The 17,700-nt window shown below is 34.6% G+C and overlaps 1 protein-coding gene and 2 pseudogenes across 1 annotated transcript; 2 read left to right on the plus strand and 1 right to left on the minus strand.

Annotated features, from left to right (window-relative positions):
• Nucleotides 1-241: 241 nt before the first annotated feature.
• LOC113656506 lies at nt 242-1,670 on the minus strand (annotated as a pseudogene).
• Nucleotides 1,671-6,664: 4,994 nt separating this feature from the next.
• On the plus strand, nt 6,665-7,870 carry LOC113656526 (annotated as a pseudogene).
• Nucleotides 7,871-13,858: 5,988 nt separating this feature from the next.
• Nucleotides 13,859-15,020, plus strand: LOC113656532 (transcription factor HES-5-like). The gene is made up of 2 exons (XM_027167830.2): nt 13,859-13,950; nt 14,066-15,020. The coding sequence occupies exons 1-2, from the start codon at nt 13,888-13,890 to the stop codon at nt 14,489-14,491; spliced, it is 489 nt and encodes a 162-aa protein (XP_027023631.2). The 5' UTR covers nt 13,859-13,887; the 3' UTR covers nt 14,492-15,020.
• The last annotated feature ends 2,680 nt before the right edge of the window (nt 15,021-17,700 follow it).

The following is a 17,700-nucleotide window of genomic DNA, read 5'->3' on the forward strand; positions in this document are numbered from 1 at the left end:
AAAATATAAATTTCATATTAAGTACTTTTAGTGTTATTTATCCTAAAGCATGTTATTTAGAAATAAATGAATTTCTAATAGTATAGTTATGTAATCTGGACCCATTGGCAGTTCCTGATACCACTGGACTGATTGGTGAATATTGATCAATTAGTATGGTTTATGTTCCCTGTAAAAGTTTAGAATATTGCTGTTATTTCGAAGCACATTCAAAATTCTTTTACAAAGTTCTTTTCACATTCAATTATTTATTCTCTTTCCTCAATAACCAGCAGTACAAACAATGTTGTACACACAAATACATTGATGCAATGCCATCTACTTCAAATGTTGAGATCAGTTACACCATATCATTACAAAAATACAAACCTTTATAAAAGGTTTACATTTCTTTTCATTGGGCAAAAGTAGAACCACACTGTGGTTATCTTAAAAAAGTGAAAGAAAAGAAAAATGACTCATAGAGTAAAAAAATTACTATAAATCACCATTTGTGTGCAAAGTAGATTCCCAGGTGGGGAGAAAGATGCAATAATTTCTTAAAACAGAATTGTATATTAATATAAAGCAAATAATCTTGCAATTAATAGATTACGTAGATTAACCACACTGTGGTTAGATATAATATATAAACTAGTGAATAAGGCACTTAGAGTATATATCAACATAAATCGAATGTTTAACAGATTCCCAGATGAATGCCACCATTTCTTATAACAGAAATGTATATTATGTATTATTTTTTCTTCACAAAATGAATCAAAAGGTATTAGCCATAAAACAATAAACTGTTAAGTTTTAACTACTCAGTTATACTCCTAATAAACAAAAGTCCACATTGACTTGAGATTTCAGCTTTGACTCTTGATCTTGTCTTTACCAGGGCCTCCAGAGGGAGCTCTTAACTGAAGTCTTCTCTTTGCTGATGATCTGCTGCTCTGTAGAGCTCAGCTGAGCCAGAACACTTTCCCTCCTGTTCTCATCTGAAGATGGCTGCAGGTTCTGGAAGTGGTTCAGCAGATTTCTCTGGCTCTGTGTCTTCACCTCATCTTTGGACAGGAAGTGGACAATGTCATGGACACATCTGGAGAATCCTTGATTGACAGCTGCTGAGCTGGAGGATAATGCAGGCTGCTGCTGCTGCTGTTGTCGTTTCAGGAAGCTGACTGTCATCTCCAGGATATCTCCTTTATCCAGTTTGGAGTCGGGCTGCTGGTTGAGGAACTCTGCAGCCAGGAGAGACTTCAGCTGCTCAATGCTGCTGTTGATACGATCTCTGCGCATCTTCTCCACCATCGGCTTCCTCAGCTGGAAATAACAAAGACAGAACATTTAGTCGTCTTGAACTATAAAGAGTTACTGAGTAGAAAGCAGGTCATTATAAACATTTAAATGAAGCAGGTTCTTAATTTACCTTGTTGTTCAGAGGTAGCTGCTCGTTTGAGATGTTCATTGCTGAAGTGATGGTTGGTGCCATGGCTGTGTCTCTTTGCTGTAGATCTCTCTGTGTAGAATGAGTCTGTACTTTTATTTGTACTGTCTGCATCTCCTCTATTTATACTGCCAAATCTCCATATGAATGTGTGGGTCTTGGGCTTGTTGGAGTTTCTCACAGTTTGGAGCCAATGGGAGAGCTTGGACACACAATGAGGACTGTAGGGCTGCCACATGCTCAGTGTTCTTCTAGCAGAGGACAATATCCAAGTCTCAGGGGAGCAGGTGGAGGGGTGGGGTGATGGAGATGGACTCATAGAGAACACTGTGTGAATCTGGGAAAGTTGGTGACCCTGTAAAGAGAGCAGATATGCTGCCTGATGTTGGGATCAACGTCACTGACAGAGCACATGCTCATCATTACTTATCACACGTGTTACCTTGTATTATCTAATCACTTCATTTGCTATGACACTGGATGTAAATATTAAGATAGTTTGTATGGTGGACATTTTACAAACCTAAAAATACACACAATAAAAAGGTGCTATTTAATAAAAAAAAAATTATGTTTATAGGGTGAAGTTATTTAACATTTATGGAATGAGTCTCCAGTGTCAGCACTTTGTAAAAGTTGGACAAAAAAATAAAGTTTATAACATATGCTTTTCAGATTCTCAGTGTTAATACAGTAATACAATTTCTCTGTTTTATCGCATAGCCTTATTGAATTCAGATGTGAAGTGAAAAAGAGGCTGATGAGAGAAAAATTGTGTATAGATGCTACATCGTAAGTGACATCAACCCACTTGTCATACAGATGTTCTACAATATTATACCTTGATGATAAGTATAACTTGAGAAAAAGTATGATCTGATATTCATTAGTGAATAAAAAATTTGTCATTGTTGACAAATTGATGTAGAATAGGTGGAACAGAACTCATCAGAATGTGCTGTTTTAGGAAAATAATAACCACACAACCACCAACACATCATTAGTTATGCCCTTCCTACACCACACACTGTAGCATTCTATTTCTTATTTATTAATGTCTTGTTATTTTGTATATAATAAATCAATTTAAATTTACATTACATTCTTTAGCCCTCATTTGTACTAAAAGTTCTCCAAAAAATAATGATAATAATAATAAAGTGTTAAGTCGAGAGGTCTCTGTATGTTACATATTCCACATACTCTGGAACAGACACATACACACACACAATCACACACTTACATAAACACAGCTGTTCATCAGTAGTAAGCTGAGTATGCCACAGTAACACACCCCTCATCTGCTCTGAGCTGGTGGGAGTAGCAGAGGCACACGGCTTCCCACACTTCAGCATTCAACACATTAAATCCTTCGCACAATAGAAGTGTGTCCGCTCTCACAGGAACGATCAGCCACCAGAGTGAGGGACTGGAACCATATGAACTGTAACTAAACTCCCAAATCCTTGCATATTCCTTAAAAATTCTGTAAAGCAGCCTTTTTTAATATGTAAGAAAAACCTATATTAATGCATGTGAGATCCAATACTTGTGTAATTCATTCTTCTGCTGTAACCTGATATACAAAATACTGTCACATGATTCATTTATTGATTACAAAAAATATGCACACCTACCTTCATACCTTATCACTAATCATAGTGTGGGAACTTGGGAAAATCTGAATGCTCATGCCCCTAGTCATTTTCCCACTGTGGAGTAAGTGTGACCCCGGTGCCAGATGGCAGAGAAGAGAACGTCCCACCTGTCCACTGAAGTGTCCCATCTGAGTCCTACTAGCCAAAGACCTATCAGCAGACTATTGTTTAATTTCAGATGCTCTCATTGGCTGAACCCAGACAAACTTCAGTATAAATACAAGCACTTTCGGGTGTTTAGATTACTATCCAGATTTGACCTGAACCTCAACAGGGCCTGTGCTCTCAGAAGAACTGAAGCTAACATTAAACATGCCTGCCTACATGGACATCACGCATCAGGACAACATTCATTATGCCAGGTATTGTTAAACAGATTCTGTTTTTACACTGAAAGAGGATTTTTTGGTAAATAAATAAATAAATAAATAAATAAATAAAGAAAGAAAGAAAGAAAGAAAGAAAGAAAGAAAGAAAGAAAGAAAGAAAGAAAGAAAGAAGCACCAGGATGTTTAAAGGCATTTCAGAAAAATCAAGATGTCTGCTTAAATTTAAACGTGAACACCATCAGCAATATGTATTGAATTATTTCAGAAGTTGATTGAAAATAAAATATACATCAATGTCTACAGTTTTTATCAGTTTCTATTTAATGTAATATTGTCCTGTAATATAAGTTCCTAAAAGTTTTCTGATGAATTCAGCATTCATCAGAGATTTTATATAAAATCAATATTTTTTATAACACTTACCAGATTGCCTCACCTGAGAAGTACAACTATTTATTATAACATTATTATAGTACACAGTCCTAACAGTATATCATCACACCATATTTTGGCATAGTTTGGCATATTATGACAGTTTGTTGATGGTTACACCATTTTTTCAGGTGTAAACTCCACAGCTTGGAAAGGAAGTGTTTCAGCAAGGTGGAGAAACTGAAGTCATCACTGGAAGAACATCTTCACAACGGCATCCCCACTTCTGATCTTCTGGAAAAGACCATGTCGTTCTTCACAATGAAGAAGGCCTTGGTTTTCCATAACGGCTACTCCAAGTGTACTCGGGACATTCTCCGGCTTTGCCCGTCCCCGACTGAAGATGTAACGCCACTGTTTTTTGAACAGTAGAGCAATGAGGTTGCCAGCACTTAAGTATTCTTCAGAGACACTTTGAGCTACCTGAACTCCAGATGAAATGGCACTTTCACTCTGGATAACCCTGAGCCTATAATTTTGAATAATATCTTGCCTGTGGAGATTATAAACATAAGATATTCCACAAATACAGTATATGTAATATTGTGGAATGAGTACAGGATGCAGTTTGTGCATTATAAAATTATATTCTTTTGCTCTCATTGAGAGATGGTACTCAGTTATATTTATGATGAAATAATGAGCATGTTTTCTACTAGAGGACATGATTCACTCGAAAAAATGTTGAATTAATTTCTAAAGATACAATGTATCATTTCACTGACAATATTTTGTTGAATTATTTTTAATCACTTGATTGTTGTCTGCATATTTGTCCTTATGAAATAAATATGTTTTCATTGTTATTCATTTTCCTTGTGTGAATATAATGGAATTATTTTATATTGTGGAGTGGAACAAATTGGAAACAAAGTGGAAATGTTCTCACCTATATACGTATATACAGCAATTCTAAATGGGACAAAATCGGGGTAACAGCTCAATCACCTCTCTCAATTTACTTTCTTTCTATTTCTTTATTTTTAGAATATTATACCGTTTTTGGTTCTAAATATTTTAGTAGTATTTTGATTAAAAAACAAAGTTCAGAAAGGACAAAATATGAGAGCATACAAATTTCAAAAGACCAGAGCATTCCAAAGGTTTAACAGATAATTGTAATAGAATAACAGCAGAATTATGTTACAGAATTAAATGAAAAAAAGAACAATCCAATAACAACAACAACAACAACAACAACAACAACAACAACAACAACAACAACAATAATATGAATGCATATATATATATATATATATATATATATATATATACTTGCCGATTCTAATTATTAGAATGTTTGAAACTCAACTAAAATTTTCTATATAGCAAAATGTACATGAATAACGAAATCAAAACCAAGCAAATTTGCATAATCAATAGCCTTTGCCTGGCTACGATGAAGTGTATGTTAATATACATTAATAAAGCTCTCTAAGTAAATCTGTTTTTTGTTAGCTATATTAATCCATGAACTGTGTGGACTGTTTGTATGAAAGTATTATAACTGAATACAACACAACAAATCTAAATCTAACTGTAGTTTGATAGATATTTTGTTTCTGTAAATCCATGTCAGATGTGGAATTTTCTGTGTTTAAAGAAGGTCAAGATGGTTATCTAAAAAGCTTCAGTCCTGGGGGTGTGGGGACCAGCTGTGTGTAGGGCTGATTAACATTTAAGTAGGCACACGTCTATTGTTCACTGGAGCCTTTTCACTGAGGAGAGTGTGGGAAAGCTCAGGAAAGCCGAGTCCCAGTTTTACTAGTCATTAACATTAATTCCAGGGGCCACGGGCATGCTGTTGTATTGACGTGAACACTTTGTTATAAATGTCCAAAATTTGTCACTTTTAAATTGAAATTTTACTTATGTCTGCTATATAACTACAAATTATTAACACAAGATATTTTTCTTATTACATTTATTTATTCTTAATGATGAAGATAGAAAAATGCTAAAACTTTAACTAGGGTTAGTATTCGAATGACAAACAAACAAACAAACAAACAAACAAACAAACAAATAAATAAAACGAAAGAAAGAAAGAAAGAAAGAAAGAAAGATAATAATTAGAGAAAGTCAGAGAGTTCTAACCAATAGGAAACTTTCCCTCCAGATGGTGATCGACGTTAAGCTTCATCTACAATACAACAGTGTTTAGTCATCAGTACTGATCCTTTTCAGGTCTCTAAATCTTTTGTCCCCCATTGATCTCAGCACAGAGGAGTGTGAGAAAGTCAGACAAGCTTTAAACTCACATAAGCCAACTGTTACACCTGGACAGGTGTTTTGTGAAAACGTTGAGTATGCTGTGGATAGTGTATTAAAATGAATGGGACATAATGAATAGTACAGTATGGACATACATACACACACACACACACACACACACACACACACACACACACACACACACACACACACACACACACACACACATACAAAATGTACAAAATTATGAATGTTTACTATTATAAAATTACACATACATTTTAGACTATAATAAAATAAGTACTTAAATGTCTGAAATTGTTATGAAGAATATAAAATTAGGCTAAGTGTTAAACCGTTAAATAATAAAGGGTCAGTGATAGTGAAATGTGATTCAATATCAATCAGCACGTGTGATCAGTAATATTGAGCGTGTGCTCTGTAAGTGACATTGATCAGGCAGCAAATCTGCTCTCTTTAGGGGGTCACCACTTTCCCAGATTCACACAGTGTTCTCTATGAGTCCATCTCCATCACCCCTCCCCTCTACCTGCTCCCCTGAGACAAGGATATTGTCCTCTGCTAGAATAACAAAGAGCATGTGGCAGCCCTACATGTGTGTCCTCATTGTGTGTCCAAGCTCTCCCATTGGCTCCAAACTGTGAGAAACTCCAACAAGCCCAAGACACACACATTCATATGGAGATTTGGCAGTATAAATAGAGGAGATGCAGCCAGTACAAATCAGACTCACTCTATACAGAGAGATCTACAGCAGAGAGACACAGCCATGGCACCAACCATCACTTCAGCAATGAACATCTCAAACGAGCAGCTACCTCTGAACAACAAGGTAAATTAAGAACCTACTTCATTTCAGTGTTTATAATGACCTGCTTTCTACTCAGTAACTCTTTATAGTTCAAGACGACTAAATGTTCTGTCTTTGTTATTTCCAGCTGAGGAAGCCAATGGTGGAGAAGATGCACAGAGATTGTATCAACAGCAGCATTGAGCAGCTGAAGTCACTCCTGGCTTTAGAGATCCTCAACCAGCAGCCCGACTCCAAACTGGAGAAAGGAGATATCCTGGAGATGACAGTCAGCTTCCTGAAACGACAACAACAGCAGCAGCATCCTGCATTCTCCTCCAGCTCAGCAGCTGTCAATCAAGACTCCTCTAGATGTGTCCATGACATTGTCCACTTCCTGTCCAAAGATGAGGTGAGGACACAGAGCCAGAGAAATCTGCTGAACCACTTCCAGAACCTGCAGCCATCTTCAAACAAGAACAGGAGGGAAAGTGTTCCGGCTCAGCTGAGCTCTACAGAGCAGCAGATCATCAGCAAAGAGAAAACTTCAGTTAAGAGCTCCCTCTGGAGGCCCTGGTAAAGACAAGATCAAGACTCAAAACTGAAAACATAAGTCTATGTGGACTTTTTATGTTTTTATTTGAAGTTCTGTGTGAACAGGATTATACTGTTAAAATTTAACATCTTATTGTTGTCTTATGGCAATAGACTTATACCTATTTTTAGAAATCTAAGGCTTGTACTTACCTTTGAGAAAGATTCTTTGTGAAGATGCTGGTAGAATCCAGTTAGGAGCAACAAAAAGATCTACAGTCTTGAAAAATGCATGTTTATGTTAAACATGAATAATATTGAATAACTGTTTTCAGTTTTTAGAAAAAAAAATCTGACTGTATTGTTCTCTATAAGAATTTTTATCATCGTTTTTATTATTTATTTAATTATATTTGATCATGTTTGATCACATTTTACAGACTTGGTGCCCAATTATAGTGTGAAACACACATGCTATGTACATTATGGTTAAATACACTACATTTATATAGTGAACTATAAAGTATATAAGCATTAAATGCCTTCTGTGAAGGTGATCACATTCTGATTAATACAGAATTATTACTCTTTTAATTTCAATTTATTTGAAATTGTGTTTAAGTTGATCAATAGTTTACATGCTGATTATTCATCTTTTTTATGTTTTTACCTTAACCAAGGTTTATTTTGTACCTTTTGTGTGGTACAGTTAATGATGAAACATCCATTTTACCCTTGACAGTATCTGTTGAGACACTTTATGTGTAATTCACATTTATTATTTCTTTTGAGAAATATGATTTTTATTATTTAATAGATTTTAATTGTTGGAAAAGTTTTGTGTGTCTTTTGTAAAGACAAGCTGTTTAAACTCTGCTCTATTATGAGCAGCGTGTGTTGAAGAATTCTTCAAGTGACTGTTGTGTTATATTATCACATATTATCTTGCCTTAACTCGAACACAAAAGTGCCCCAGAAAGAAAAAAATAAAATAAAAACATGTTTAAAGTACTTTCTTCTGTGTGATGAGTTTAAATTCTTAAATTCTTACCAAACAGATCATTAATGTCCTGAACTCCACCAGCTGCTGAGTATTTTGATGCACACAGTGAAAGCAGAGACACTTACAGAAATGAGGGTGAACTTCATCACACAATTTTAATGATACACTATAATTAGCATAATCATGGACCTGTAAACACAAGCATTGTTTCTTACACAAAGAGAACATGAATTTTAGATAATGATACAGATAGAAGAAAACAGTTATAATAATGTTACTGATGTTTATGATAAGAATAATGATGTTCAACACAAAGGTAGATCAGAGATGTTTGCTGTAGTTAAATATATTGACCTTATATATATAAACATAAATGATAACATTAATCCATTTTAGGCCTCAATTATAAAGATCTCTACTGAAGACATTTTGAGCGCTTTTCACATATTCTTGAGTTTATTATAATTATAATTTTTTTAGTAGTGTGGTTTTGGTGGCAGAGGTTTAATGCATGACTATTAAAAATAACATCTACATTTTCAATAAATATTCTAATTAAAAATTGAGTATGAACAACAGAGCATCTCTTGTGCTCACTGTGTTTAGTTTTCAGAATAATCTTTATGTATTGATATTTTTAATTTATTAATCTTCTGCTTCCTATTTTTTTTATTAAAATGAGCACATCTAAATTTTGATTGTTCATTAAATGTAACAGGTGGGAACATTTTAGTAAAATAAATTACATTACAAGGCACAAACCTATTATACACATATTTTGTGTACAGTGTTGCAAAATTCCACTCCGTTGGTGTAATACATAGAATTAAAATGTGTGACACTAGATTCAATTGACATAAGAGACCACTGTAAATTATAAGAAAATTTAAATTAAAAATGCAAAAATTAATGTTGGATAATAATAAAATGTCTAACAAGAAAGGAAATATGAAACTAACAAAATATAACTTAAAAATGAATAATAAAATGTGAATATTTACAAGAAATCTCAGCCAATAAGGATCTTTCCCTCCAGATGGTGAGTGACATCAGACTCGGTGTGTTTAGTCATCAGTAAAGGTTCATTCAGGACTCTGAATCTTTTGTACTCCATTGATCTCAGCACAGAGGACTCAGTGTGGGAAACTCAGACAAGCTCTAAACTCACACTGACTGACAAAGACATGATACGAGACACATCTGTTACATCTGGAGTCCTGATAGTGATATAAAAAAGTCTCAGAATGCAAGTTTATGCATAAAATATATCAGTTTCAGTATTTTTACCATCCAGTAAAATTATTTTCAGTGTAAATTTAAAATAAATCAAGTCAACAAAATAAACTACAACAACAGTGAAATTAATTTCCCTAAAACACTTGTTAATGGATAAAAATGTACAGTCATTGTTCTATTATGAGTGAAATCCTTACATAATATAATTTAAAAAACAATGTCGATTATCATTTACTCAATTTCTGATAAAAAAAAATCTAAATTTAAAATTGTTATTAGTGGAAGACATCTTCAAAAAAAATCAAACCAAATTATTTAGTTGTTAAAAAATGAATGAAAATAAATGCATCTATAAATAAAATTATCCACAAATGTGGAAATCTGTGTCCTGATGATTTTTAGGATATCATCAAAAGATGTTCAGCTTTATGTGTCAAATGCAATTAATTAGTCTAGTTTTGAAATATGAAATCTGAGATAAAGTTAGAAATAAAGATTTCTAAAGTGTCATGTTCCTAAAACCTGTTGATAAGAAATGACAGGAAAAATTTAACACCTTATAATGAAAGTAATATATTACTGTATGTCTGTGCAAGAAGAAGGGTAGAGCCCTCAGGGGCAATAGAGGAGTAAATGCCAATTCTATTCTAAAGATTAGCCTGACAGATAAATTAGCATGTGAACAGGCACACTTCTATTGTTTCTGACTCAGTCTTTCAATAGTCAAAGTGTGGGAAAGCTCAGGAGAGAAGAGTCACAGTCTACCGTCATTAACATCCTAAACTCCACCACACACTGGATATTTGGGTTCACACAAGGGAGTAGACACACTTATGGATATGAAGGTTAATTTTATGACACAGCTTTCCTGGTGACATCATAAACACTGTGTAAAGATATGGAGTGCATAAGAAAGTAAGAAGAAGAGGTAAAGATAATGTAGCCAGTGATGCAGCATCGAGTAAAGATAATTACTGTAAAGCTCATCATTGTTGTTAGCATCAAGATTTAACACAAAACTTGTAGTAACTTGTATCAACAACCAGTATTTTTAGATAGATGTAAATTGAACATCTAAAATAATCTAAATAAAAAAATAACACAGCATATATCTGATTATATCCTATAATGTGTCGTCTCCACACGTTTCAGCGTGTTCTGTGTATGCTAGTCTCATATGATCACTTCATTGAGAATCTGTCCATTAATTGGATGGACAGCACATTTACTTTGTACATTGTGACTGATTACACAGTGTACTGTGTAATGCAATCAGGAGGTATATGTATCTCATATGCTTTCAAAGAAATTAATGCAATTTTGATTTCATATAAACTTTTCAGGGTTTCAGTATGTTAATGGCATGTTTTTTATGTCATTAATTCTTATACAACATGCATTTTGTCATTCACAGTATCTGTTCATATTGTGTCCATATTTTTTTAAATTCCACCTGTTGGAAATTTCTTTAGTGACTTTTGTAAAGACTTAAATTTAAAGACTTTTTGTAAAGACAGATTTAAACTCTGCTTTATTATGAGGGCTATGTATCTTGAATATTGCTTCAAGTAAATGTTGTGTTATGTTATCACAAATGTTCTTGTCTGTGAGAACATTAATAAGATATTTTGTTATTTAAGTGCAAATAAAAAATAAAAATGTGGAAATTACCTCTGTTTTTAAAGTTTATCAAGCCATGAAATTATGGGGCACGGTGGCTTAGTGGTTAGCACGTTCGCCTCACACCTCCAGGGTCGGGGGTTCGATTCCCACCTCCGCCTTGTGTGTGTGGAGTTTGCATGTTCTCCCCATGCCTCGGGGGTTTCCTCCGAGTAAGACATGCATGGTAGGTTGATTGGCATCTCTGGAAAATTGTCCGTAGTGTGTGAGTGTGTGTGAGTGAATGAGAGTGTGTGTGTGCCCTGTGATGGGTTGGCACTCCGTCCAGGGTGTATCCTGCCTCGATGCCAGATGACGCCTGAGATAGGCACAGGCTCCCCGTGACACGAGAAGTTCGTATAAGTGGTAGAAAATGAATGAAGCCATGAAATTATGGCAAAGAAACAAAAATATGGCAAAACGCTTCCAAACAGCATATTCAGAACAGTTTTAATCGATCAAATAGAAATTTTGGAGAAAAAAGTCACGAGGAATGTGATATTTGAATTTCAAAGTGCATGATATAGTAAATGACCTGTGATTATATAACAATATAGACCATTAAAAAAAAAACTTCTATCTTTGAGCACTCTGTAAACTTTGGTCTTATAGGTAATGCACATATTTTGAAATGATTTGATCATCATTCACACTGAGCATATAATGTATGTATTTGGTGCATTTATGAAGAAATGTGGAATTAAGACCCATGATGTGAGGTGGCAGAGAGTCAGACAATTTGATTATTGACTAATAGAAAATGTTTGAAAAGTGTGCAGGGAAAACAGACACACACACACACACACACACACACACACACACACACACACACACACACACACACACACACACACACACACACACACACACACACACAATTGTGACTATTATTTGTTACATAACTAGATATAGTTTAATAAAATCTTAGTGCATTTTACTCTACTAATGAACAGAAACATTATTTTATAGTTCTTTTGTGTCCATGATGTTACCAAGCCTGCGTGTTTAATATGGGCTTTATAGTTTTAACCTTTGTATTTTTTTAGCTTTTCTGACGTTTTTTTTTACTGAAAATTCCACTGTAGTTGTACCCTAGAAACTGACCTGTATTTGAATTCGCTTACCAGAATCTGTTCTTCTTGCCAAATAGAAACAATTTAAATAACTGATAAATAACCAAACACCAATGCATTTCAAATGTGTTTTTATAAAGGATTTAGTAGTATTATTTATTAATAAACAAGCTACTGTATGTGTTGGTAAATGAGTGTGTTATAAGCAGAGTATTAGATGAGTAGATAGTTTTTATTTCTTACTAAGTCTTCCAATGTGACTTGACCACACTTGTGAAGAAATCTGTCAGGATCTGTTTACCCACAGACTCATTAGCATCTGAATGGACACACTTCTATTGTCCAGTGTTTCATCTCAATGGGAAAAGTGTGGGAAAGCTCAGGAGTGCAGAATCACACTCATTAATGATGTCAGCATGCCAAACACACCATGGCCTTATATTTCTGATTAAGATAAAGGGAAAATTACAGTAAAATATAGTTCGGATTAATATATTTTTTATGTCACATCACTGTGAAAAAGAATATATAACACAGCATTACTGATTATTTAATTAAAATGTTTTTTTATTTGGATTTTATATATAGCCAGCATAAGGAATTATAGCTGAAACATTTTAGCAACATGTTTAGACTTTTCCCTCCAGATGGTGAGTGATGCCACATTGCAATCCACCACACAGTGTTTAGTCATTAGTAAAAGTTCATTCAGGTCTCTAAAGCTTTTGTTCTCAGCATTGATCTCAGCACAGAGGACAGAGTGTGGGAAACTCTGACAAACTCACATTGGCTGACAAAGACATGACACGAGACACATCTATTACATCTGGACTGCTGAGCTACAGTTAACTGTAAGGTAATTCATAAAGATATTTTCAAAAATACTTTTTTAGCTGCACTATACCTTAAAGCTAACCAGGTCTATTGGAAAACATGGTGAAAAGTCATAAAACTGTGGATGAAAGTGTTTATATGATGACCATTTTATCAATATATAATAAAATACATTTCTAATAACTATCTCTTGGTGTTATATGTCAGTTTTTAACCATTTGTGTCATTCCAGGCTAAAAACTGTTCTCTAATAAAAGATGATGAGACAATTAGGGATGTGATCTGTGACCACACATGTGTGAGCAGTAATGATGAGCGTGTGCTCTGTCAGTGATGTTGATCCCAACATCAGGCAGCAGATCTGCTCTCTTTACAGGGTCACCACTTTCCCAGATTCACACAGTGTTCTCTATGAGTCCATCTCCGTCACCCCACCCCTCCACCTGCTCCCCTGAGACAAGGATATTGTCCTCTGCTAGAAGAACACTGAGCATGTGGCAGCCCTGCATGTGTGTGTCCAAGCTCTCCCATTGGCTCCAAACTGTGAGAAATTCCAACAAGCCCAAGACCCACACATTCATATGGAGATTTGGGACTATAAATAGAGGAGATGCAGCCAGTACAAATCAGACTCACTCTACACAGAGAGATCTACAGCACTGAGACACAGCCATGGCACCAACCATCACTTCAGCAATGAACATCTCAAACGAGCAGCTACCTCTGAACAACAAGGTAAATTAAGAACCTGCTTCATTTCAATGTTAATAATTTATAATGGCCTGCTTTCTAACCAAATAACTCTTTATATTTCAAGACGACTAAATGTTCTGTCTTTGTTATTTTGCAGCTGAGGAAGCTGATGGTGGAGAAGATGCGCAGAGATCGTATCAACAGCAGCATTGAGCAGCTGAAGTCTCTCCTGGCTGCAGAGTTCCTCAACCAGCAGCCTGACTCCAAACTGGATAAAGGAGATATCCTGGAGATGACAGTCAGCTTCCTGAGACAGCAGCAGCAGCATCCTGCATTATCCTTCAGCTCTGCAGCTGTCAATCAAGGCTTCTCCAGATGTGTCCATGACATTGTACACTTCCTGTCTAAAGATGAGGTGAAGACACAGAGCCAGAAAAAACTGCTGAACCACTTCCAGAACCTGCAGCCATCTTCAGATGAGAACAGGAGGGAAAGTGTTCTGGCTCAGCTAAGCTCTACAGACCAGCAGATCATCAGCAAAGAGAAGACATCAGTTAAGAGCTCCCTCTGGAGGCCCTGGTAAAGACAAGATCAAGACTCAAAGCTGAAAACATAAGTCTATGTGGACTTTTTATGTTTTTATTTCAAGTTCTGTGTGAACAGGATTATATTGTTAAAATTTAACATCTTATTGTTGTCTTATGGCAATAGACTTATAGCTTTCTACTTCAAGAAAGATTCTCAAGATACTCAATGAAGATGCTGGTAGAATCCAGTAACAAGCAACTTAAAGTTACAGTCATGACAATGCATATTTATGTTAAACATGAATAATACAGATAAACTGTTTTTAATTCATGAAATCTCCTTTATAGTACTATTTCCATTTAATGGAAAATCATTGTTCTGTATTGAACTACATCTTATATTATCCTTGTATATTTGATCAGATTTGATCACATTTTTGGGAATTTCTTTACCAATTCTAGTGGAAAATATTAGTTATAATACTAATTATAGTGGAATGTTCATATGGTAAACAAAAAAGATATAAGCATTTAATGCCTTCTATGAAGGTAATCATATTCTGATGATTCTGAACAGAGTCTTAGCTTTAAAAATTATTTTCTATGAAATTAAATTTTAGTATTAGTTTATAATATGATTATTTAACTATAATTAAATTTTATATTGTACCTTTTGTATGGTACTGTATGAAACTTAAACTTTGTCGTCGACAGTATCTGTTGGGACACAAGCTCTTTTTAAAAAATATATAATCTTTAAAATTAACAGATTTTAGCTGTTGGAACTGTTTTACATTTAAATGTATTTAAATGTTTAAATGTTGGAAAAAGCTGATTAAACTCTGCTCTATTATGAGTGCTGTGTGTCTTGAAAAACTTTTTTAAGTGAACGTTGTGATATATTATCACTATGAGAAAATCATTTGCACATTATGAACTAATATAAAAATTATGAAAAGTGAAACATTATGCCTAAATCATCGTGTCACATTTTGGAACAAATGTATTGAATCTGATAATATAAAATATGAATGAATTGATATTAGGCAGGCGCTACAGAACCTTGCTTACTAAAACAGCCAGACACAAGAACAGTTTCTTTCCCCAGGCAATCACCCCTATCAACAGCTCACCATAATTATATTCACTGATTCTTATCATAAGTACTCCATTATCAGGTCTGTCAATCATCAAACCATCTGTATATTACACACTACTGCTGCTGTATATTGTACAAAAGCATAATATTGCACAATATTGCTATTTGCACTCCCACACTCTATGTACATAGCTGATCGCTCATATTCTATATTCAGATTTTATATATTTTATTCATTCTATATTCATATCTTATACTCATATTGTTTATATTGTCTAAATGACAAACAGCCCCTGAGGGTCTTTTCTACAAGACCCATTAGCATGTGAATAGGCACACTTCTGTTGTTTCTGAGCTTGTCTTTCAATAGTCAGAGTGTGGGAATGCTCAGGAAGGAAGAGTCACAGTCAATCCGAAGCTCCACCAGCCACAGGGATATTTTGGGTGCACACAGGGGAGTAGACACGCTTATGGATATGAGGGTGAACTCTAACACACAGTTCGTTGACATCATTAGCATAATTTGGTATTGGTATCTAGATCGGCACTTCATAAAGTGCCTCACTTGGAAATATGCACACTTCTAGCTAGTACTTAAGGAATTTTTAATAATTATGATGGTTTATTATTTACTAATAAATCATCCAAAGATGATGTGTCAGGAGGTAATGAAGAAAATCATTAGTACAGTTGATTATTGTATTGTTTCCACATATCATCTTGACCCAGGCTTAAACAAGAACTTGTGAAAGGTTTATGCATAGCTTTTTTTCTACATTTTTGTATACATTCATAAATTTATATTAATAAAAACCATTTAAAAAAGACATTTGTTGAATATGTTGAAATAGGTGTGTTGTCACACGTGTGATCAGTAATGATGAGCATGTGCTCTGTCAGTGACGTTGATCCCAACATCAGGCAGCAGATCTGCTCTCTTTACAGGGTCACCACTTTCCTAAATTCACATATTGTTCTCTATGAGTCCATCTCCTTCACCCCACCCCTCCACCTGCCTCCCTGAGACATGGATATTGTCCTCTGCTAGAAGAACATTGAACATGTGGCAGCCCTACATTTCTCACTGTGTGTTCAGTGACATTATGTGATTGCAATGCTTTTCACATATTGCTTGACAATACTACAGAATACAAACATAGCAAATGAGATGTGTTTAATGTTACAAATACTTTTTTTTAATCTCCTTGAAAGTGTAAGAATATTGTGACTGTATATAAAATAATATAATAGTGGTAACTAAAAGTTGAACCATCTATGTTCATGGTTTCTTCTAATTTTTTTGTTCTTAAATAGCTCAGGAGGTGTCCAGGCTTAGGTTCCATCTTTCACCTTTTTTGCTCGTAAGGTATAGCTTAGAAACCATTCGTGACCTTTTTATGAGTCAAGGTCACAGCAGGGACACCTGCACAAGAATCATTATACACTCATCTCTATGGTCTATACCAACAAAGTCATTTTTCTTCACCTGAAGTAGCAACATGATTATGTATAGCCTTAATACTATCACTGTTGACCCATGTTGACCAATCTTGCATTAAAAGATCAGTCACAGTATTAATGTAGATAGGTCTGTTTCTTCTCTTTAAAGTGAGTTTAAAGTTTTATTTTGTGTCACCTAATGACAATGCTCATATACATAGACATCCTTTATTAACCAAATGCTTTACAAATACAAAAAACTTTATTGTCCTTATCAATGAACTCGTAATGGTATGATATTTTTCACCTAGATATTTTCTCCCTAGCTATTGTAATCCATGACCCTTAGGTGACCTACATCTCACTGTGAATTATGTCATACCTCGGGCACTTCAATTTTTTATCTTTATCTCATTGATGCTTACTAAAAAGAGATAAGAATCAATGAGATAAAGATAAAAATCTTTATCTCATTGAGTAAATCTTCATTAACCGATTTACCAGAAGAGCAGCAAGATTAGTTTATTTGCTATTCATATTTATGATGGCAAATAAACTAATCTTGCTGCTCTTCTGGTAAATCTGTTAATGAAGATTTACTCAATTGTATATTACCAAAATGAAACATACTTTCTGCATGGACGTTACTTAAAGATGTTTACAATGCAGTTATGTTATTTGGTGATCGACTAATACTCAAGGTTTGAAAAGTTGGCATGTCAATGA

Source organism: Tachysurus fulvidraco, chromosome 2, assembly GCF_022655615.1.
Source record: "Tachysurus fulvidraco isolate hzauxx_2018 chromosome 2, HZAU_PFXX_2.0, whole genome shotgun sequence".
In the NCBI taxonomy this organism is placed as follows: Eukaryota; Metazoa; Chordata; class Actinopteri; order Siluriformes; family Bagridae; genus Tachysurus; species Tachysurus fulvidraco.

Excerpts from the sequence above, each read along its gene's own strand:
- LOC113656532 (XM_027167830.2), top strand. The coding sequence starts at position 13,888 with ATGGCACCAACCATCACTTCAGCAATGAACATCTCAAACGAGCAGCTA. Across the intron at positions 13,951-14,065 it reads AGCTACCTCTGAACAACAAG|CTGAGGAAGCTGATGGTGGA; the intron begins GTAAATTAAGAA and ends GTTATTTTGCAG.